This window comes from Panthera leo, chromosome F2, assembly GCF_018350215.1.
Source record: "Panthera leo isolate Ple1 chromosome F2, P.leo_Ple1_pat1.1, whole genome shotgun sequence".
Lineage (NCBI taxonomy): Eukaryota > Metazoa > Chordata > Mammalia > Carnivora > Felidae > Panthera > Panthera leo.
Window position 1 is genome coordinate 35,844,044 of NC_056695.1, and position 25,419 is coordinate 35,869,462.

The 25,419-nt window shown below is 36.5% G+C and overlaps 1 protein-coding gene across 1 annotated transcript in view; it reads right to left on the reverse strand.

Annotated features, from left to right (window-relative positions):
• The window catches only part of MMP16 (matrix metallopeptidase 16), a 283,955-nt gene extending 258,796 nt beyond the window's left edge, over positions 1-25,159 (reverse strand). Inside the window, exon 1 of the mRNA XM_042923584.1 lies at positions 25,008-25,159. Within this exon, the coding sequence (XP_042779518.1) occupies positions 25,008-25,139 (132 nt within the window). The 5' untranslated portion in view covers positions 25,140-25,159. The remainder of the gene's footprint in view (positions 1-25,007) is intronic.
• Positions 25,160-25,419: the final 260 nt, after the last annotated feature.

Sequence of the window (25,419 nt, forward strand, 5' to 3'; positions counted from 1 at the left end):
TTTAGCTTCTACTAATTCCCAGGCACTCTGCTGGAATAAAAAGTGGACTAAGAATATTAATCTACCTCAAAAATTCTAGGACATGTGAAATGAAGTGAAAAATGAATTAAAGTAGTGCCTTCAACCACATTTACTACTAAGGAGACAGTTGTAACATTTTTCTTTAAAAACAGAGTAAGTTCAAAATAAGTTACTATCTGTGACAAGGAAGAGCAAAGTTATTATTTTAAAGTTAAAATAAATTTCCAGCATATATATTATAAAGAAATGATAAACTATGTTATTCAATACTGGAATTTCAGTGATTTTTATTCAAGTATAATTAACATACAATGTTATATTAGTTTTGGGTGTACAACATAATCATTCAACAGTTCTATACATTTCTCAGTGCTTGTCAAAATAAATACATTCTTAATCCCCTTTATCTATTTTAACCATCCCCCTATGCACCTCCTCTCTGGCAGTCACCAGTTTGTTTTCTGTATCTAAGACTCCATTTGTCTCTGTTTTTTTCTTTATTCATTTTGTTTCTTAAATTCTACATTTGCCTTTCTCTGATTTATTCCACTTACTATTAGGTCCATCTTCTAGGTGCATCTATATTGTTGCAAATGGCAAGATACTCTTTTTTATGGCTGAGTAATATTTCATTCTATATATACATATATATATAGAATGAAATACACACACACAACATTCTCTTATCCATTCATCTATTAATAAACACTTGGGTTATTTTCATATCTTGGCTATTGTAAATAATGCTATGATAAACAGAGGGCCCAAATATCTTTCAAACTAGTATTTTCATTTTCCCTTGGTAAATACCCAGCAGTGAAATTACTGGATCGTATGGTATTCCACTTTTTATATTTTGAGGAACCTCCATACTGTTTTCCACAGTGGTTATACTAATTTACATTCCCGCCAATTCTGCACAACGGTTCATATGGTATTTACTGGAATATCAATAGTATTAATATTGCATAGTTATATTTTTATAGATGAGCTAAGATATAACTTTGTCCAAAGGATTGGCTCCCACAAAGCTATCTACACGAGCCTGACACTGTACATGCATCCTCAGGTCTGAAAAGATGATCCCCAAGGGTAATCGGGAAGGGAAGTTTGTCAAAGGCAATACGGTGGGCACGGGCACTACTATTAACAGTGGCTACTCTTAATGGAAGATTGCAGAGTGTTCTAAAGGAGAAGGGCCAATATCTGGAAAAGAAACCCTTTATTCTGTGCTTCTCCCAAACTCAGACAACTTCTCTGTAATAACCAAGAAAGTCTCTAAGACCTGAGAACAGTGCCTTGTAAGTACTGGAAAGAATAAAGCTGCATATATGATTTCAAGCAACCACAGAAAGGACATCTCTGAATATGGCCTACCCCAAAGGTCAGGATGGTTTAAAGACTTGCCCATTAAAGAGAAAAGAATGATGGCACATCTTCCTTAAGGACTCAGTGGTGCTCTGTCAGCAAGGGCCTTGGTAGAGTCAAGATGGAGAGTCCACCCCAGCTTATTACAACCGTTGCGCAGGGTTGCCTGAGGGTGCTCTGGAGTTAAGACTATCTGGAATCGATTCCCAGCTTTCCCACTTATTAGTTGCAAGACTTTAGGTAGACAAGTTTTTCAAATTCTAAATGATCTCAGTTTTTCCTGTTTGTAAAGTGAGTATGGCAATAATATTTTATACCTCTCAGAGAGTTAAAAATGGAATAAGGTAATATATATAATATTTAGCACATTGACTGGCACATTTGCAAGGTGTTCAATAAATACTGGCTATTTTTCAAGGTAAAGGAGCTATGCCTATGAAGATGACAATTGGAAAAAAGATAGTCAATGCAAACAAATATTAACAATTCTACCATATGCGAGTGAATTCCCTACATTCAGTTGTATACAAAGTAAAAATCTAGGCCCATTACAATGGATAGAGAAAAAGGGAAATGGTGGTAAATAAAGTAAAAAAAAAAAAGGTAGCTAACTTATCCCTGTGTCTGTTCAAAGTGATTAGAAGGTAAAGAGAGAAGGGGAACAAGCCAGTAAGAGTCACAATTGGAGAACTGAAGGAAAAAAAAATGTGATAGGAGCATTTCGAGTACACTTCAGATAAAACTCATAGTAGCCTTAAAACATTTTTTTCTCCTCTTCCCCAGACACCCCATGTAAGGAACAGTATAAGAAAGCAGATTCATGGAAGCATCAAAGTGCAGACTGGGAGGTAAAAACTGTACTGCTTGTAATTGCCAAATTTACGTGTGGAACAAGAGATGAACCAGAGAATTACAGGCCAATAAACCTGAATTCAATTTAGAAGAAGAAATGGAAAACACGTGGAATTGCCCAGATAACAATCCTTGAGGAAATTCTATAACCGTGCTTCCCAAAGCCAGATCAATGGTTCGGCAGCATTAAAATCACCTGGGGGAAGGGGAGACTTTTTTTCAAAATGTAGAATCTGAAGTTCTACCTCAAACCTCCTGAAATAGACCTTCTGGAGAAGGAGCCAAGGAATCATCGCTTCAGACAAGGTTCTACCGATGACTCATCTACACATTGAAGCTTGACACCCACAGGCCCATGGCATAAAAAGAAGTGACGGCAAGAGACGATGAACAGAAAATTACTGATGGCTTCTTTTCGATTCAGTGCTACCTATTCTATGATTACCTACATGCATAATGAGTGTTCCATATTGCTTAGTAAGTGATCTCTTCAAATACATGTTACATGGTAAGAGTACACAGTTTGAAAAATCAAATTGAACTTCAGTATGATTGTATTTAACTTTAAATTGCATCTGCTGAAATTTTTTATGTTTATTTGAGAGAGAGCAAGAGCATATGCGCGAGTGGGGGAGGGGCAGAGACAGAGAGAGAGAGAGAGAGAGAGAGAGAGAGAGAGAATCTGAAGCAGTCTCCAAGCTCTGAGCTGTCAGCATAGAGCCGGACACGGGGCTCGAACTCACAAACTGTAAGATCATGACCCAGGCACCTCTGCTGAATTTTTTAAGCACGGACAACTTACAGGTAAAATTGCCTTAGCTCATTTCTGACATTAGATTTATAGGTTGTAAATTGCTTAGTACAAATTTAAATTTTTTCTTTTTAAGCTTAACATTTTAAAATCACACCACATGGGGAAAATATAAGGTACAGTTAACTCCATGGGAGAAAAGGTACAAGGCACAGAGTGATAAAGTTGAGTTTATTCAGTGAAAAACTCAGTCCTGCTTATCTACACTCTATAGCTATGCATGCATCTGTTCCCAATTTGAAGAGAGTATACCGCAAACACATTAGTTCGTGTTTTCCATGGCTGACCTCTTTTCAGAAAATGAACATATAAAGTCCTGCTTCATGCTTTTGTTTATCCACTTATATCAATATGATGTTTAAATAAAAAGGCAAAAAGTTAAAGTCCTCCAAACTAAAAATACTTCGATTAATGCAAACACTTTGTCTCTTCATCCTCTATCGCGGTCCCACCTGGAAGCACTAACCCAAAAAGGAAAGGATCTCGGAGTTGAAGTCCCATGTCCCATCATTCACTTCTTCTCCACCCTCAAAGAATCCTTCAACAAAAGCACCACCATACACATTCCTATAATACAGACATTAAAGTGAATAATTCTGCATCCTAGTTTGGAAGGTATCCAGATACTACCAAAGCCTCCTGCCACCTAAGAACTGAATCATCACTATTTCATCAGATAAGTCAGTTTGAGGTGACTTAAAATGATATTATTAGACTAGATGTATTGTACCCTGCAATGATAAGTCTTGGGAGAAAATAATTTAGTCAACTGTATTTCAGAAAACAGATAAGAGCCCTTCTTAGTCACAAAGTCATTCCTCTCCAACCTCCTATAATTGAGTCTATAAAGGAGTCTATAAATGATAGTTTATATTACAAACATCAGAACTTGGAAACACACTGCCTTATTTTCTATACCAGTTTTATGGCTGTGCTCCTTGTTTCTCCAGACTATATACACAGCAAAGGCCTTAACATCTACATTTTGTGTCCTAGATATTAGAATTAGAATGCATATTTATATACTTAGGCTTATATTTCTTTCCTATTAAAGTGAATATAAATGTCTGCCATGTTGGGAAATGCCAAAAAGATTCACATTAAAAAGGAAAAAGCAATGCAGACCATATGCTAGTGGCCTCTCTAGAAAGAGTGGCCAATATCTTTATAGTATCAACTACCATTCTTTTACTAAGAAAATTAAAAAAAAAAAACATTCTATCAGGAAAAACTGTGATGGGAATTCTATTCTATTCCCCTATCTCATAAATTATCCTCTAAGGATAATTAGTTGAAAAAAGGCTGGATATGAAGGGCTTGTTATTTTAAGAGCCTGAAATTGGAGTAACTCTCCTACCAGCTAATGAAATGCCGTCAGTCGCGGGCACAAAAATGACTTCAAAAGAAGGGGTTGATGGGAAAAACAAAATGAAGAATCATAAAGTTTACTCTTTGCTACACATGTACTGTGTAGAAAATACAAGGGGAGAGTCAGGAGGTTGAAAGACTAATGGAGTATTACTTAAATCGTGATCTTTGCCTCATATGAAGGCATCAACATTTAATATATCATTTTACCCTACCGTGACATAAAAACAATATCATTTATTTGAGACCTAGCTCAATAAAACACTAGGCTTAACTCTCACAGGGCTCCATCTAATAATGCTACAACAAAGGACAAATATTCTTTCTAGCAACACTAATTCTTCTAAGGATAATGTGCAGTGGGGGAAAAGTCCTTTCTCAGTGTTCTCTTGTTTTCTCAATATCCCTCCTTCTCATCTCCGCCTCTCTCCATTTTATAACCACAACAAGCCCCACACATAAGGCCTAAAAAAAGAAGAACCCCTAGAGCTTAAGTGTCTGATCTTCTTTGCATTTTCTTGGAAGCAGGAAAACAGTTACTTCCCTTTAATATCATTCTGTCTTATTTGCTACAACGTTTAAAAATAAAATGAAAATCCCAAGATGTATATAAAAAGCTAATTTCCCAAATAGCTCAGAAAGTTCTTTCAAGATATGCATACATACATATGCTGTATTCTCTATCTTTCCTTTATGAACACACATATATATGCATGGATATGAGATTATGTGTATATAGTTAGAAGTGTTTAATTGTAACATTACAGATAAATTTAAACAAAGATGAAACAAAGATGCTCTTATTTAATAGTGCCCAGAACTGTGATAACTGAATCACAGCTGTGGGACAGCCATCTTTGCTGCCAAGGAAGAAAGCATATCTCTAATAAAATGATTTGAGACAAAATCAATTTGTACAAGTGTGACTTTAGAAGGTATTTGGGAATGTCCTGGTATTGTCTCTCTATCCTTTCTCCCCATTAAAGCTGGTTTTTAGGAAATCCATAAATAATAAATCTACACATCAATATTCAAATGACTAAAACGTTTTACTGTTTCACAAGGTATTTTTTGTCAATAGTAGGCAAGAATGAAAATAATAATAACATTTACCAATCGTGATGGTAATTTCTGTAATTTGATCATTGACAACATAGCTGAATGCCCATTTTTGGACACCAGCACACGTCCTCATAAACCCTGGCAAGAACATAGGAGTCCCAAGCCCTGTTTCCTACTCTGGTTTCTACCACAGACTTTCTGTGAAGCCTGAGATGTCCTCAGATTCCTCATCTAAAAAAGCACTGATCGAAATTACGGTTAAGGTCCTAACATGGAAAAAGAAGAATGGGGGGGAGGGGGCCTCAGCAGTTTGCTGTCACATCTCAGATAAAATTAGTTGAAGAAGTTTCTGGAACAAAAATTTCTTGAGAGCAAATACTGAAGATGTCCAAAATTTATTGTTTGAGCCCATCAGTAAGCCTCCTGACTTTGTGTTTTTCTCAGTCACACTAGTTCAAAATTCTGCCACATTTATGCTAATTCCTGTGCTCTGTTATACACAGTCATCTGTGCATGGTGACTCTTCTTACAGCTTTTCCATGGAAACTTTACTCATGATAATTGTCTCTACACAGGAAACAACCGTATAACAGAAAACATACCTTAATCCTAACTTATTCAGAGAAATGGAGGGATAATGACAAAGACAAGAAAGCGGAAGAGAAACATAGGAAGATAACTGTGCATTGTGGGGGCGTGGGCAGTTGGAAATGCTGAAAGAAGGGAAAAATAGATTAAAGGGAGAGATAGAAAAGAAAAAAAGAATAAATCAAGTCAGCTATTTAAGACATCTATTGTTGAAGCTCTATCCAACACGCTTTCCCTTTTCTGAGGAAACAACTACTCCCCCACTCCAACTATAGGATTATAGCTGCCATCATGGTCCCACAAAGTATTTCTAGTACAAGAGTAGACAAATGATCCAAACTGGGCTAATGAGAAACTTTCTTTAGGGTTTTTCATAGCAGAGCTCATACTTTAGGGAAGTATATGCATATGGGCAGAGGGAAGATATTTTCTCCAAGAAAAGTGATAAAGAGAAACGGTTGCCAGGTGACAGGAAACCCATACAACATGGAAAAAGACAATCTGCAGCAAGAGAATGAAGCCAAACACCAAAGAGTAGCAAGCATGAGGGTCAGACAGAAAGTTCTGCAAAGGTCTCACCTTTAAGATATTTGCAACTGTCCCAGGCTTGCTGGGTCAGCCCTTCCCTGCAATCTGTAAATTACGTTAGTATTTTCCATTAAACCTCCTTTATTGGGCAAGGTGGTTCAAACTGGCTTTCAGTTGCATGAAACCAGGAGTACTGAATAAAAGTCTTGAATAAAATGTCCAAATTCTATCACAAAATTAACCAATCCATTTGTTGTTTCATTCACAAAACAATTTTGTCCACTCACCACTGTGATATTCATGGAAATAATAGGACTACTAAGTCAGAGATGCAAAATTTAAGGAAACTTTCAAGGAAACTACAAGGAAATAAAACAAAAACCACATTAAAATTGAGGAAAAATAGAAAATGTGGATACCAAATTTCAATATCTTGCCATTTTGGTCATGCTGTGTCCTCACCATCAATCGTTAATTTAAAGGTAATATACAAAGATTCCAGAGTTAATTATCCTGGATAAAATAACTAGGATTTTAAATATTTTTGAGGTTAATTGACAGTTGAAAACAAATAGGTATTTATTTCCTATTTCCTAAAGTCAGAATAAAGACAATGTGCCTAGTGTCATGATAATTGCTTAATACTGCTCTAGATGAACTAGTCAGTACAATTATCCAAAAGAATGAATCAGAGACAAAAACAGGAAGTAAAATTATCTTTAAGTATAAATAATACAACCTTGTGTCCAGACTATTCAAGAGGATATACAGAAGGATTATATGATACAGTATGATGATTTAACAAGGTATTTGGTAATTAATATATAAAAATCACCAGCTTTTCATTTTTGGGGGGAGGAAACATGAAGGTTTGTTGTTATTTTTTAAATTCAAGTATAGTTGACATAGTACTTTCAAGTGTACCCACAGTGATGAGACAATTACTGTATTATACATTACAAAATGCTCACCACAGTAAATGAGCATTTTTCTTTACATAAAATTGCCTGGTAAATAGAGTGGAAGTCCCCATTCTGATTTTTTTTTTAAGAGAGAGAGAGAGAGAGAGAGAGCAAGTGCATATGCATGTGCAGCAGAGGGGCAGAGAGAGAGAATCCAAGCAGGTTCCACAATCAGTGTGGAGCCTGAAGCAGGGCTTGATCCCACAACTCTGGGATCATGACCTGAGCAGAAATCAAGATTTGGCCACTTATCTAACTGAGTCACCCAGGTACCCCGGAAGTTCCCACTCTAAATAGCAACAGAAAAGGGAAAACCTAACTCCAAATCTACAGAAAGCCGCAAAACACTACTGAGAGGGATAAGCCTGGTATTGTCCCGGGAAGATTTGAATACATCAGTGAAGAAAACTTTATCCAGGAACAGGTTGAATTACTTATGAAAATTAGTATATGAAAAAGGCAGCTTTTAAATCAATGAGGATGTCATGGATTGAATTCCCGATCCCAGTCTTTCACTCTTCCTACATCCACATCCTTGGGCTGGCCTCATCAGAGGCAACGTGTATATCCAAACCCCTTAACACTGGGGCTTGCTGTATAACCAACTTGCTTGGGCAAAGAATGTGGTCAGAAGATACTGCGTGCTAGTTAAGAGGCATCAGCTGCGGCTGCTTGTCCTCCAATGCTTTTACCACCACCAAGGGAACATGTTCCACTTTTCCTCTGGTTCTAAGACCACATGCAATATATACAGCAGAGTCGCCCTAGCCTAGCTGTGTGAAACGAAGGTGCCCTGGACCACCCACAAATCCATCAGATAAAATCAAATTTGTCCTAAAGCATTGTTTTTTTATAGTTATTAGTTCTCAACAACACCTAAGTGCTATGGAAGAAAGATGTATTACTCAATATACAGTGCCAAAGCACCTGTTAGCCAGTTTTGAAGAAAATGAATTAGATTCCAATTTTTGTGCTTGCATCAAAGTCTTTTACTTAAAGATTTAAACAGGAAAAAAAAAGGAAACAAAGGAGTGTTTTATTTAAGTTTTTTTAAATTTATTTTTGAGAGACAGCACAATAGGGAGACAGGCAGAACAAGAGAGGGGGGCACAGAATCCAAAGCAGGCTCCAGGCTCTGAGCTGTCAGTGCAGAGTCTGACACGGGGCTCAAACCCATAAACCGTGAGATCATGTTTTGAGCCCAAGTAAGATGCTTAACCGACTGAGCAACCCAGATGTCCCTGAAATGAGTGCTTTTAAAAACACCTTTAAAATGCTGGATACTTCTTAAAGCAGGATACAAAACTAGAAGTCATAATATAAATGACTAATTAATCTGAAAAAATAAATTAGCAAAATCAAAATGTATCAACAAATTCATATTATCACACAGGACAGAGAATGGGTCAACTTTCTTAACACATATAGAATTGTTATAAATCAGTAAGAAAGAGAAGACAAAATACAGAATGGTAGGAAATGGAAATCTTTGCAATAAAAAATATAAGTGGATTAAGGTATTTTTTAGTGCTAAATATTGATATTCATTTAAATTTGAATAAAATTAATTTTTCGCTCATCAGATTAGGAAAAAAAATCTTAGGTAATAGCAGGTGTGCACGGAATCAGCCATGCTCAAGCACTGTTGAAAACTATTAATTTGAGGTATCTTGGGGGTAGCAATTTGTCAGAATTTACCAAAATTATAAATAAATATATAGGCATTAATACAGCAATTACACTTCCAGAAATGTTATTTGTTAAATAAACTCACAAGTGCTTAAGAAAACATATTGTTTTATTGTTTATAATATAAAAAAACTTTGAAAATAACTTACTGGTCCAGTGATAATGCTGTAGTTAAATCAATACCACATAAGTTATAACTTACTATATAAGTATGAAGTTGTTCTTTATGTATGGATATGAAAAATTCTCCAAAGCATCTATTTATGTTAAAAATGTATAGAACATTTTTTACATTTTATTTAATGTTTTTATTTATTTTTGAGAGAGACAGAGAGAGACACAGAGAGACAGTGAGCGGGGGAGGGGAAGACAGAGAGAGGGAGACACAGAACTGAAGCGGGCTCCAGGCTCCGAGTTGTCAGCACAGAACCCGACGCGGAGCTCGAACCGCGAGATCATGACCTGAGCCGAAGTCGGACACGCAACCAACTGAGCCACCCAGGAGCCCCAAAAGTGTATAGAACATTTTAAATATGTGTATCCATTAAAAGGAAGAAAGGTGGGGGGGAAGGAAGTATGTGTGTGTGCATCTACAGAATTTCTGGAAGTTATTCAAGTAACAAGAAGAAAAAAAAATGAGAATGTTAGTTTTTAAATGAATGGAACCTGCAGCCCTTAGGCAGATGGCTATCTCCAACCAAAAGACTTACTAAGTCTTGAATTCCTCATATGATGTTATACTAGAAGACTAATTTTTCCTGGTAGATGCAGAAGTGAATAATGGACTGTTTAATATTCAGAAGGCTACATTTTCTCTCCTAAGGAAGATGTAATCCAGACAGACAATACATGTATCAATGAAGGACTGAAGAAAGTCTTCTTTTTTCTGTTTTTATCCTGCCAATTTCCAATGTGTAGGTGTTCAGCAAGAGAAAATCCATCAAATTTTAACATCTCTTGAGTCAATTCTTCATGGGTCTTCAATATTGTACTTGTTAGAACAATAAACATGGTCTAATTTTAATGTAAGTTAGAAATTCAAATTATTATGTGATTGTTCACTCTCAGGGTTTTACATGCTAATGGATGCAAAAGTTGACAACATATCAACATTTTTCTCATTCATGTAGCTAAAAGAGGGATTGAGATGATTTAAGATGTCCAGGGAAATACAAGTAAAATTGTTTTTGCTGTTTCCTAGAAACTGTCTTGGGAAAGTTGCCATTTATTAATAGTAATAACTACAACTGAAGTTACTGTAGTAGAACAAGGTTATTTTCCTTTATATTTATTTCCCTAGCTGTTTTGATACATACCTCTGAAAAAAAGTGACCATTTTTTCTTAATGTCAAGCCAATAGACATTTATATAAATGTTACATCAGTGAAGGAAGACAGAAAACACTTATTTATATCAGATATACTAACGTAACATAATGGGGGTGACTAGAAAAAAATCTAGAAGTCCCAGCTCCTTGCCAGTTAACCACTGATCATTAAGATAGACATACCTTTGATTATTAGAAGCTAAATATTTTTAATAAAGTAACTGAAACAAATTTATAAGGTATAAGTGTTATATTTTCACCCAGTAAGGGCTAAACGAGTTAAGGCAAAAAACAACTATTGAAATGAGTCAAAAAATATCAGTTAAACTAGAAACTAACACCTGTGAAAGGGGATGATATTCATTCATTCCTTCAGCACGTATCTCCTGAGCTTCATACTTTCTGTAGGGCAGTGTTAGGCTCATAAAACATAGTGGTAACCATAGGAGATATACTGTCTCATCATAAAGTCATAATTTACTGTGAGACTTAGATATGAATCTATTACACAGAAACCTTGTACAACAGGTTTGTGGTTTTTTTTGCGTTTAACATATCAAATTTAACCATATGCTCCAGGGAAACAGAAAAATTATTTAATTCAAATCTCCTCAAAATTTCTCTTCTGGTAAATATAAGTTTGGCCCACATGGTTTCAGAGACAAGAAGACCAAAACTCAAAGGCATAGAGAAACAAAAGAAGTTGATACTTGGCTTCTGAGTGTCCATGTGCCAAGTATTAGCAATTAACAAGCTATTTAATGGATTTTCAACAATAATTTTAAAGTGAGCCTTCTGTCTTACATACATACATCAGTATGCAACTTTGAAATAAGACAAAAAACTCTGTGATTATAATTATGAAAGATACTTTGAAGAATCAGTAGTAGAAAAGGTTATTTTAAATGCAAAATGGGCTCTTTTTCTGGTGGGGGTGCAGATGGGAATTAGGGAAGGCTAGGTATCAAAGGATAAGAACAGGGGTAGGAAAGAAATGAAAGACTTAAGCATTTTAATGAAGACTTAAGGTATATGGATCTTGGTTACACCCAGGAGGAAACAGAGAAAACAGAACAGCTATTTAACAATGATTCTCAAAGTTTGATCCAGGAACCTCTGGGGGTCCTAAACCTCTTACAGGAGTCTGCTAGGGCAAAATTATTTTCATATGATGTCATTTATCTTTTCGCTGTCATTTATTTGCAAATGACACTGCAGTGGACCAGAGGCTACATGATTTACAGCATCGTAACTGTAAATACAGATATGAATGTGAAAATCCAGCTGTCTTTTGTTAAGCCAGATAATACAGGTCTTGGCAAAATGTAAAACAATGTCTTTTTTTTACTATTGTTTTTTTGTAAAATTTATTTTTCAGAAAACTTTGTTTACCACTTATTTTAACAATTTGATTACAGTGTGCCTTGCTTTAGTTTTCTTTGTGGTTTTGTGTGTGTGTGTGTGTGTGCGTGCGCGCTTGGGATTCACTGAGACTCTTTGATCCATGAATTTATATATGTTCCATAAAATAAGGGAAAGCTTTAGTCATTATATCTCCAAATAGTCTTTCTGCCCCCTCCCTGTTCAAGGACTCAAATTACACATATATTAGGCCACCTGAAATTGTCCTCTTTATCCTATGTGCCACTCACTTCATAAATTTTCTTTTCTCCCTATGTTTCACTCTGGATAACTTGTAATGCTGACTTTAAGCTCACTTTTTTTTTCATTAATGTCAAATCTGCTATAAATTTCAAGTGTATCTTTAATGTCACATATTATAGTTTCAATCTCTACAAATTCAATTTGAGTCTTTTTTAATATCTTCCATGTCTCAAGTTTTTGAACAAAGAATACAGTGGTAATAACGGTTTTAATAATCTTATCTGCTAATTCCAACATCTGTGTCACTTTTGGATCACTTTAGATAGATGCTTCTCCTCATTATGCGTGGTGTTTTTCTGCTTCTTTGCATGCTTGGTAATTTTTTTTTTCAACTGAGTACCAGACATTGTGAATTTTAAACTGCTGGGTGCTGCATATTTTTGTATTCTTGTATATCTTATTGAGCTTTGTTGTGGGAAGCAATTAAGTCACTTAGAAACAGTTCGATCCTTTCAGGTCTTGCTTTTAAGACTTTTTAAGCAGAACTAGAGCAGTATTCAGTCCAGGACTTTGCTCCCGCTATCGGGGCAGGATGGTTGAGTAATCTCCCCATTGTCCTATAAATGATGAGGTTTTCAAGTGTGGCTGATGGCAATGGGCACTATTCCCAGCCCTGTGTGAGCACCAAACATCATCCCCTCTGATTCCCTTAGGTTATTTCTTTCCCTGACCCCTAGTTCTTACTTCACAGGAATGAGCAGATTAATTCTCAACTAAATATTCAAGGGAACTCTCTGCAGACCTCCAGTGTGTTTGCTCTGTGTAGTTCTCTCCTCTCTGGGATTCTAACCTGTGCATTCTTACCATCTTGGTCTCATCATACCCCCAGCTGCATCTCTTTAACACCGAGAGTCTGCCTGATTAACCTGGGTTCTGCCTTCCCTGTACTATTGCCTGGAAGCTCTCTCAAGTCGACAAAATGAGACACTGATAGGGTTCACTTTGTTTCCCATTTCTCAGGGATGACTGTCCTTCATTACCTGATGTCGAGAGACTTGAAAGCCATTTTTTCATAGATTTTGGTTATTTCGGAAGGTAGGCTAAATCAAGAGCCTATTATTTATCTTGCCCCATTATCCTTTACTTCTTTAATCTTACAACAAGCCATGAATTGGGTATTATTATCTCTACTTTACACATGAATAAATTGGGGCGCATGGTCAATAACCTGGCTCACTCAAGTTCACTGTGCTTGTAGAGATTCAGCTAAGATTTTCTACTCATTTCTTCAAAAGTTCTTGCACATAGCCATTATGATATACTGCCTCTAAGGGAAGTGAGAGATAGCTGAATGAATATTTAACACTGAGAAATTTTATAAAATCAGCTAATCGGGGTGCAAATGGGTTCGGAAACAGTTCTCCTTGAAAGGCTAATCAATGAACTAAGTGAGCCCTGAAACCTATACACAGCAATGAGAGTAAGAACTGAAGATGTTTTTTCAGTCTTTCATCAACCACCAATTTGTAAGTTTCCATTCCCTCCACAACAAAGACAATGATCAGACATCAAGTCTATTATCAAACAGTGAGGAGGCACCCACTAACTTCTGAAGCACCCAATCTATCTCCAGATTTACCTATCTCTGAGAAAGGTTTCATTTATATTACAACTAAATATATTAGAAATAATAAAATAAATTGGTTTCCTTATAGCTTCTACTCAACTGATACAACATATAAAAATAACAAAGTCCAAAACTCATAGAACATGCCATTCAATAGCTGTTTACATATATATCCTTCTCCTGTAGGAAAATAGAACACAGACCTCACATAGGCTTTCCTTTACATTTTCTACAATGTTCTTTTCATCTTGGAATACAATCAAATCTTCCTAAAACTTTTGAAAATCACATTTAACGTTAACTGCAACATGGCAAATAGTTAAGGAAGGAAATATGATTACTTTTATATGTAATTTAAGGTTATGCCACACTTATTTTTTATTTTTATTTTCTTTAGAGAGAAAACGCTCCACCAGGGAAGAGGGGCAGGAGAAAGAGAGAATGAGAATCTTAACCACGCTCCACACACAACACAGAGCCCAATGCAGGGCTTGATCCCATAACCCTGGGATCACGACCTGAGCCAAAATCAAGAATCGGATGCTCAATTGAGTGAACCACCCAGGGGCCCCAAGATTATGCCACATTTAATATTGTTTGTAAGTAAACATAGGTCACCAACTTTATAATGAGTTAAAATTCATAAAGAGCATTCAACAGTAAAACCACTGAGCACCAATATACTGAATCTTGAATCAACAGCAACCTATTCAGTTTTCACTCTAGGCAAGATTCTGCCTAGGGTAGACCTAGCACTTTCATTATGTATTGATTATCTCTTTTGAGTAGGAAATACAAAAAATGTGAACAATGGAACTGGACCATACTGTCTTCTTGGGAAATTGGAAATTATTATTTGCCTATACATATTTACTTAGTTGAGAGGCTGGGCTCCTGCAGCCAGCTTGCCTACTTTGATTCTGGGCTACTCCAGGAGATTCAGAGCTACCTGGCCTTGGCAAGTTCCTCAACATCTTGGTGTCTCAGATTTCTCTTTTGTGAAAGAGAAATGACAGTGTTAACTCACAAGATTGTAATGAAATTTAAATGAGTTAATATATATGAAGCACTTGGAACACAATCAGGTGCTCAGCAAATCTTCAGCCAGTGCTAACATTTTTTATCATTAAAATAAGGTATTCAATAAAAGCAACTCTATGTATATTTGTTTTATTGGTTATTTGGACCTTGTCTAATTAGAATATAATGCCAGCACATGATTGTTTCTAAACTCCGGACATGGGTGGGGATGAAGACACTGAGATACACCCTATTCTTAATGAAGAAGATTGCTTGACATTTTCTCAATGTTGTCATTACAAAACCTGTGCTATAGGCAAACAGTAAAGATCACAAATCAGCTTTATGAATGGTCAAAATAAGGCAAAGACTGGTTAAGTAATTTGCTTGAGTCACCCATGGAACAAACAATTTCACTCAATCCACACGCAGGAGCAAATCAGTAAGTTATATGAGTAGAGCTCTTAATAATATTAAAACACCCAGGGGTGCCTGGGTGGCTCAGTCGGTTGAGCCTCTGACTTCGGCTCAGGTCATGATCTCACAGTTCATGGGTTTGAGCCCCATGTCGGGCTCTGTGCTGACAGCTCGGAGCCTGGAGCCTGCTTCAGATTTCTCTCTACCCCTCCCCTGCTCACACTCTGTCAATCTCTCTTTCAAAATATAAATAAACATTAAAAAAAATCTTAATAATATTAAAACATAAAAAATCCAAAAATGTTTTATCGGTAACTGGGAGGAAGTTTTCGTAATTTGTTCTCAATTTCATACAAATCATGGAATATATATTTGACTCTGGAAGTTATTTGAATCTGTTCTTCCTTATTCACAATGAAAGAAGGGTGCAAATGTGGCTTTCCATGAAATTTTACCCAATTTTTAAGCCTGGTGTCCTGCAATAAAACTAAAATATAGGGGCACCTCGGTGGCTCAGTGGGTTAAGCGTCCAGCTTCAGCTCAGGTCATGATATCATGGTTCGTGAGTTCCAGCCCTGCACTGGGCTCTGTGCTGACAGCTCAGAGCCTGCAGCCTTCTACAGATTCTGTGTCTCCCCCTTTCCCTGCCCCTCCCCCACTCACATTCTGTTTGTCTCTCTCAAAAATAAACATTAAAAAAATGGGGCGCCTGGGTGACTCAGTCCGTTGAGCCTCCAACTTTGCCTCAGGTCATGGTCTCCTGGTTCAAGAGTTCCAGCCCTGCACTGGGCTCTGTGCTGATGGCTCAGAGCCTGGAGCCTGCTTCAGGTTCTGTGTCTCCCTCTCTCTCTGCCCCTCCCCTGCTCATGCTCTGTCTCTCTCTCTCTCTCTCTCTCAAAATAAATAAACATTACAAAAAAATTTTTTTTAAAAATTAAAGTATGAAGTCCCTCAAGACGCTAAACTGGAAGAAACAAGTAGGACCAAGAGGAGTGACTGCCTAGCACTTGTGTAAAGAGGGGATGAATGCACAGCCATTAAAAACCCCAAACAAATTCAAGTATCTAATCACTATAAACAATGACAAACTATTAACACATGGTAGAGTTCAACTGTGAAAGTTCCCATGGAAAAAATGCCTCCACTGACACCACTCAGAGCTTGACTCTGCATCAGCCTGTGCAGAGGCTCATGCCTGCATTCCACTGACATCACCTCAGGTGCGTGCAATTTGGGGACATGAAATAAAGTTTATAAAAGTATCCAGCTTCCCTTAAAAAGGGGCAGTTTATTTCCCCTTAACTTAAGCATGACTAAAACAAATACTGCAAAATTCCATTCCAGTGAGTAGTTTATTTGGGTTTATTTGGTCATTTCAATACATCACTCTAAGGACTATTTCTCCTGAGACTATCTGTGAGGCCATGGCTTACTTCATTTATCTAGGTTTCATGTAACTGACTAGATTAAAAAACTTTTTAAAAATCTGAATGATACTTGTGAGTAAATTATAATATCTTAATTAAAGGGTGCTTTGCCCTGGGTGTTGTGTGGAAACCAATTTGACAATAAATTTCATATATTGAAAAAAAAAATAAAATAAAGGGTGCTTTGCCCCATACATTAGTGACTGCCTCCATCCACCAAAGGTCGTATTATAATCTGCTCAACTGAAAACACATCTGAGGTCCCTATTTAAAGAGAAAACAGCTTCACACTTTTGTGGCTCATTTCATACATAATTTAAAAAAGAATAATAGGTAGGGGTGCCTAGGAGGCTCAGTGAGTTAAGCATCTGACTTTGGCTCAGGTCATGATCTCAAGGTCCATGAGTTTGAGCCCCATGTTGGGCTCTGTGCTGACAGCTGGAAGCCTGGAGCCTGCTTCGGATTCTGTGTCTCCCTCTCTTTCGGCCCCTTCTCTGCTTGCACTTGGTCTCTCTCTCTCTCAAAAATAAATAAACATTAAAATTTTTAATAAAAATAAAATAAAAAATAATTTAAAAATAATGGGTAAAACCTATATTTTGAAATCCATTTTCATGGAAAAACAAGTATTCAACAAGGCCCCATGGTAAACATTAAAAAATAAGATAACTTTAGTCTCACAAGCTTTTAAAATTGGATTTTTGCTACATATAACCAAAAAGGCACGATCAAATTAAATTTACTCCATCTCTCATCTGTAAGACTAGAATTATTTCACTAGGCATTTTAGCTAAAATGAAAATACCAAAAGCACCTGCAGTCACTATAATGTATAGTTTCTGATCTAGTCTACACCTAAAAGCAAGGGATATATAAAGCAGTCCTGCATTATAACATTCATTGTCATGCTGTCATGCCCAAAACTCCTGGCCTCCCAGAAAAGTGCTAATTTCCTTCTTAGTTCATCAAATATGTACTCATTGGTGCCAAGAGGCTCTCAATATAGCTACCTCACATCTTAAATCATAAGCCATGTGTTCATTGATTTCTTGCAACTTTCTCTGATTGGCTATGATTCATTTGAAGGCATGTGACTGTACCTAGTGTCCGTGATTTTAAACCAAATTCTTCTACTCCATTGGAGTCTTTAAGCAGCTCAATAGCTCCCTCTAGCCTCCTTTTCTATACTACACCCACAGATCACATTTAATCAAAGGTCAGGGGGCCACAGTGGGATTTTTCTTATTCTGTTGGCTAAACTTCTGTTAAGAGGCTCATCAAGATATTCCACTAATCCAAACCCAAGGATGCACGATGCCAAACGACTGTGGTGAAACACTAAGACAAAAAACATCCACTCAGAGTGCTAAATGACAGGAAGCAACAATCAAATATGGTTTTATGAACCTCAAAATCTATAAATAAATTTCCCATGAAAAAGAAAAAGAAAGCAAATGAAAAATTGGTATCACACACACTATTACTTATCCTTTTAGCGTGGAATATTTTTGCTGTTCACATAAGCTGTATATTTTATAAAACAAATGGAATCTGATTTTCCACATTCAAAATCAAAAGTATTATGAAGAATAAAAATAACCCTCCAAGAGCCATGTGCCAAAATTATTTTCCACAAAGGGTAGAAAGGATATATGGTATAAGACTTCATTTCACTACAAAATATGTGTATATTTTTTATAGATAATAGATTTGAAATATGAGACCCTCTCCCCCCCTCAAAAACCAAATTTTTATCTTATTTCAAATTGCCTTTTTAAGACTGAAGTGCCAACTTACAGATGATACATATTTTTCAAAATAACATCAAGCCACGTTTTTAATATTAAAATTTTAAAGTATGCTACCTTGGCCAAAAATTGATTTTGAAATTACATATAATTTGCTACTGCTGCCAGTGTTTTTATTACTCAGCAGAAGGCTAGGATTATTTTCAAAATGGAACACCCTGTGTCACTACAGATGATAACAAATGTTAGAATTAAGTTGCACATTCTGCATGTTTTCATGATATCTACTTCAGGAAAAAAAAATCTCAATACTACCTTTGGGATCTAATTGCCCCCAAATTTACATAGTAAATATGTACAATTTTCCTCCTTCGTCTATATAAATTAAAGCTTGGAGGCTAAACACAGTAGGATTTCAAAACTCATGGAAATGTCTTTAGTGATAGTTTAGTTCAACTTTTGTATTTGCAGATGACAGCGTTAAAGAAATGACTTGTCCAAGATCAAAGCTGTGTTAGTACAAGAACCAAAGTTAAAGCAGACATCCCTTGACCTCTGTCCTAGGGCTTCATTACATTGCCAGCTACCTTCTATTCCCAGTGTTAGAAGGGCAAGATTGTTGTTTTTTAAAAAAATGTCTTTGTCGTTATAGAAAACATTTTTTTAAGTGTTTATTTATGTTTGAGAGAGAACACAAGTGGGGGAGGGACAGAGAAAGGGAAATAGGATCTGAAGCAGGCTCCAGCTGACAGCAAAGCCTGAGGTGATGGGGTTTGAACTCATGAACCAGTGAGATCATGACCTGAGGAGAAGTAGTACGCTTACCCGACTAAGCCACCCCGGCACCCCAAAAATACTTTAATATCTTTTTCTGGCCCTTTAATAGTTTTTTTCTTCCCCCCCCTCCTTCCTCTATTAATTAAAAAAAAAAAGACTTTTATGTTCTGGATTTGGGGTATAACAAAAACCTGGCCTAAGTTATATATTGAATCCCACCTACTACAGATAGGAAGCACACAGGCCTTGAGCCAATTAAAATAAACAGGCCCACTGAATCATAAGGCCTATTTATTTTCCATGGTATTAGAAAAGATGAACAGATTTCTGTAAACTTAGTTTTATAAAAGAAGGTGTGAGCTGAACTTGACATTCTATGATAGTAACAGATGACAAGACAAAATGTGCAAATCATATTCCTGAACTAAACTGTCTAAGAAAAACCCACGGGAAGAAAATGTACTGATGTTAGTGGTTGATATTCAGTATATTATACTTTTTAAAAATGAAAAAGGTATTAAAATAAAATTTTCGTGGACCAACTAATATGTCTTAACCTGACAGACTTTTATGTAATTAGATGCTACCACGACAATTTACCCTTGAATCAGCATCCTTTTTTTTTTTTTACTACTCATAATGATATCTGAAAAGTATTAAGTGTTGCACCAGGTGAAGGCATGTTCCCATCTATCCATCAGATCTAATATGATCTACATATATTCATTTAATCATCAAAACAACTCTATGAGGCAGGTACTATTAGTATCCCCATTTTACAGATATGTACAGTGAGGCTTGGAGATTAATGAATTAGTCCATTATTAACTTAATAATTAACTTATTATTAAGGAAAAGAGCCGGGATTACAATCTAGCAATCTGGTGCCAGAGTATGTGATCTTAATCATTATACTACTCCAAAATAAAGAACAACTTCATGGCTATAATTATACTCACAGATATTTAAAATAAATTGTGACAGAAAGTAACATAACAAATGAGTTTCTCAATTTGAATATACATGCTGAAGGGTCAGAAAGTTCCTGAAGGAGCTAAAGAAATCTTTTTTCTTTTAACCTTGAACAAATTTAACTAATTGATTCAAATGTCCCATGGCTTTTTTTTTTTTTTTTTTTTTTTTTTTTGGCTTGAAATAATTCCAAATGGTCATTTACCAAATATTCTGAACAGGTACACTTGGAGTGGTTGGGATAGGTCAGGCAGTGAAATACATTTACATAAAATAATTGATTAATCCAACTTCAGAGAAAAGAATTATACCACTGAACAAGTACATTAAAATTTTATGTTCATAACCTGAAATAGCATGAATAAGAAAAAGTAAAAACTTTAAATCTGCCACTTTTAACTTGACTCCAGAGATTTAAAAAGCTGTTATTGAACCCAACTCTATCCTTACTTGATGGCAAAGAAGATACTGAAAGAGGAAACCCAAGTGTACAGAGAACGATGGACTTGGAAAGTTGTTCTCTGTGGACTTCTCAGGGGAATAGTAAGAGACATCCTACCTGGCTAGCACACACTCATCTGTAACGGTTCAATGAATAACCCTAGATCTGGGGAACTTGACCAGATAACTCTGAACAGAGAAAAGCATAAGGTAGGACACACAGGAGAAGCTGTCTTCTGGTCTCCTGGTCATAGTTTTTGGTCCTTATGAGCATTCCGAACAGCCAGCATTCCTACTTTGTCTTGGAAAGCTTGAATCTTGCAATAGATAAAAAACCTTTATGAATCAGTCACACAGCCCCTGTTCTTGCCCAGTAAAAAATGCTACAGGGTGAATTATGGGATGTAATCAGAACAGTCTCTTATTCAAGGGGGCTGACCAGATCACGGCATGAGCAAATCACCTTCCATGAGGAAATGAAATAATGCACGTTGATTAAACAAGTAGGATGCAAGATATATGAAAAAAGTAACCCCAATATACGATATTTTAAAATCTATAAAATATATCTTTAATCTCTGAAATGCCTCATCACCAATTACTGCCAAGTTTAGATGTAGTACAGAGCTACTCCAAGTAAATTCTGACCTTTCGAGTAGATTCAGATAAACCTGATAAAGGTGAATAAATACTAAATCAGTTAAAGAAACATACTGTAGGAAGAATGTAGGAAATGGTGACACTCATGATTCACAGTACTCACCATAAAATATCTTATTTAAAAAATATAGAATCTCTCTTCTTTCATTAATTAGGACAATAAGATCAATTTTTGTTTTATATTTGCCACAAGAAAGTAATCAACTTCCTATGCTTTGATATGTGCATCTTTCAGAGTATCACATCTTTATTTTACCACTCAATTGGCTTAAAATAATTTTCCGCATTAGAAATGTGTGTGAATGTTTAAAAAACAATAAACAATATGTTGCTAATATATTTAACATTTGACAATCAAAGTTGATGATGAAAGTTATTACTCTCGTGAACTATATACTATCTCAAATTTCATAACAAAAATGCTTGCAGAGTACAAAAAATCCCACAAAAGTTAAAAAATAAAGAGCCTCAGGATCATGATATTACCCATAAGAACATTATTTTAGAGACAATGTGATTTTTTAGAGCACAGAGTTTCAATCCTAATTCTTTGTTAACAGTGTAGCTTCATGTGACCAATGAACACCTCTGATTGAGACTGCTGTCCAATGATTGGAGTCTTTGACTTTTAGTTAACATTAGCAATATACTTCTTTTGAATTGTGGTAATGACTTACACACTGTAAGGCCCACAACCCCCAAAATGGGTCCAACAGTGTACAAAAATCTTTAAACAAATAAACACTGAAAATTTGGCATAAAAAAAAACTGTTCTACCCAAAATATATAAGGAGATGAATGAATTGAATCTCTTCCATAGCACTACTTCTGGTAGTGTCTGACCCTTTCTTAGCTATTGAAATGTTCCTTTTTCTTCTTAAAAACAAAAACAAATAAACAAAATACAGTCTTTCTATGTCACAGGCTTCCACCAGCATATTAAGAAATATCTCCTGCTCTGATCACTGAAAATCCCAAATGCTTATAATCTTACAAATAAGCAGGAAAGAGTTAACATGAATATTTCTACTCAGTCCCCACACCTCCAGGGGAAACTATGTTTTTAAACCTTAAAGTATAGGGATAAAAAGCACAGTGTTCCCATCAATTGTGAAGTTCAGTGAGGAATAAAGCATTGTAATTTCAGCTGTCAGCATAAAAAGCATCTCTCAGAAGCTTCGTTCCAACTATAATAACTTGGTGTGCTTGCTAGAAAAAAAATTTATGATCATATGAGCTTCATGCATGATTGATACCATTACTGTTTATTTTAAGACTGTCCTTGAGAATCAATCAAATAAAGCATTTCCAGTGTTTGTTTTGCAACCAAGAATGAAGAACACAATCAGTGCTTTTCTAGAGAAGATGTGACTGACTCTTATCCCTATTAGAGCTTCCACCAAAAAGAAATATCTAATAAAGGTGAATCAGGCAGAAATTCATGTCAGAAAATATCCTGTCTTCCCATGTTCTTTACAGTATGTGGAAATAACTAGCAGCTACTCTTATGATTAAAAAAGAAAAATAATGGCTATCATTACACATAAGGAAGTATATAAACCCAACTAAGAATATGCTCAGTGCTTAAAAAACTAACTGGAAATAATACAAACTATGAAGCATAATCTAATCTAATTTTCATTAGAAAATTTCCTATGTATCAAATAAGGCTTTTAAAGTCTCAGATGGCACCAGCCTCTTATCATTCATAAATATTTGCATGGTGTAATAAGCATGGATGAAATAACTTAAATACTCTAAAAATGGGGGAAATAACTCTTTTTTCCATGAACCATTTTTCACATATATCTTGAAGAAAAGATCACGAAAAATTAAAATGAAATATTTTTTTTAGTAAAATTAACTTTTCTTGCATAATATCTGATTGAACTGCCTAAGGGATTCAAACTATAAAGAAATACAATAGAATTTATGCGTAGCCTCAAAAAGGAAACCTAATAACCACCCAAACACTGATGGTATCCCAACAATGTCTGAAAGCAAATCTAAGACTTTGCCAAAGCAAGTAGCCATCAATCCAGACTCTCCCTTCTACTCCACAGTGAGCAAAATAAAACCAAGCACTTACTTTCGCCCACCTCCCCCAAGCCCCACCTTAACCACCATCACCACCAAACTGAAGCAATGGGCCCCTCTGTTTATAACATACATAAGAGCTTGCCACTTTCATTCCTTCAGTCTATGAACTAATTACTCCTTCAGTTCAACATTAAATTATCTCTTGATTTCAGTGTTACATAGGAAAATCGATCTGTGCCATATAATTCTAAAAGTTCAAATTTGCAATCGAGAGAAAGTCTGGACTTTCAGCCCCTTTGCATCTCTCTTTTTATTCAGAAAAACAAAGTTGTATTTTTCAAAAGGTTAAACAGTTTTGGTTTTCAAACTGGGGTTTCTGTGTAATATAATCATACAGAACATCTGTAAACTTCTTCAACTCTTGATAATGGTTCTTACTTTTCCAAATACTTTCTCTACCCACCATGACTTATTACATGGAGTCCTAGGAACAGTTTGTATAAACACAGGGTTATATTCAGAATATGGCCTCACACATGGCATTTATTATGCACACTTTGTATATAAATCTGTTACACGAAACATGTTCAAATGCTGTGCAACAGGTCCTGCTATTGTGTAAACACACCCTCCCAACAAAATGACAGTAAGCTTTAAAGAATCAACAATATTTTAAAAATCACATTATTCTTCAGAGACTTAATCGTAATTCTTTTGAGATGTCAGAAGACAGAAGACCTAATCAAAAGGAATCTATTTTACTAAATCCTTCTTCCTGTCTTCGTATTCCACCGTGTATGTTATAAACTGGAGTTAGAGCCCAGGCGTATACACATTTCCATTGATTTACTGCACATTACTGGCTTTAGTGCTGAGTTGATGACAGGAAGAGTACTTTGGCAGAGGTCTGACAAGTCCTTATCCTCAAGTTCCCTTCTGCTTTATGTCTGTCTGTTCCCAAAGCTATCAAAGTAAAGCAAATGACAGACTAAAACCTCTCGGTTTTGCCATGAGAGTGTGAAATCAAATTAAAAACACACCTCAGAACTATTACATTGGGCCACGTTTATTTTCAATTGGCGGGGGGAGGGGAAGAGAAGACACTTTAAAAGAGATGGATTTCACGTCCTCTGTGTAGCCAGATCTAGTTACAGTGTATTAAGTTATGTCTAAATGAGAAAAAGACTCTGTCTAGTCAAGTGTTTTATCACAAAGTAATGTTATTAAACATATCAAGTATTCCCACGCTCTCCTCCAGATTCTTTGATTTTAACCTCCTTTGTTAGGCACAGAACACGGGGAGAAAGATTTCAGGAACAATACCAAGACAGCACAAGATGCCAAGCAATGAATTCTGTATTTCCTGAACAGTTTTTTCCTCACAAACTCAAACTGCTTTACACGTTTGCTATATGTAGGACTTCGCCTTTTCCCTGGGTGACAAGCATGGACCGGCTACAAATGTATCTCCGAGCGCGCAGCATCGTGCTTTGTGCTGCTGGGGATAACGGATTCTCAGTCTCGCGCGCATCCATCACCTAAGACACAGGGAAACTCAACCAGGGTCTCGGCGGCTACAAGGGAAACAATGTGTTGAGACCTTGGCTGCTCGGAGCTACCAGGATCCCAGGAGTGAACGAAATGTTTCAGGGAGCAGCTCAGGCAAGGGGGAAGGAAGAAGGCTCTCATACTCTTACCTCCACATTGAAATACTGCTCCGTTCCGCAGACGGTAGCACATAAAATCCAAAGCAAGGTTTGCAAGAAAAATACCCCCGAATGATGCACGAAATCCAACCGTCTTCCAGTGCTGAATGTGAGTAAGATCATAGTGAACTGTGCTTCAGTGGATGGACGAGCTCCCCTTCGTTTTCTCCCTCTCTCCCTCTCCCTCCCTCCCTGGTCTCCTTTCAAAAAAAAGTCCTCCGGGTGGGTAAGGAGCTTGCAGGTTCACCCACAGCCCGGCAAGGGGAGGAGACTGAGGGCCCAGCACACGGCAGCCCCCGAGAAGCAGCGGCGGAGGCAGGGTCAGCAGCTGCCTGCATTCACCATCCTCGGGGGCCCGTCACCGGGAACGTGGCGCCCAAGTTCACCGGCGGTTCCGGCTCAA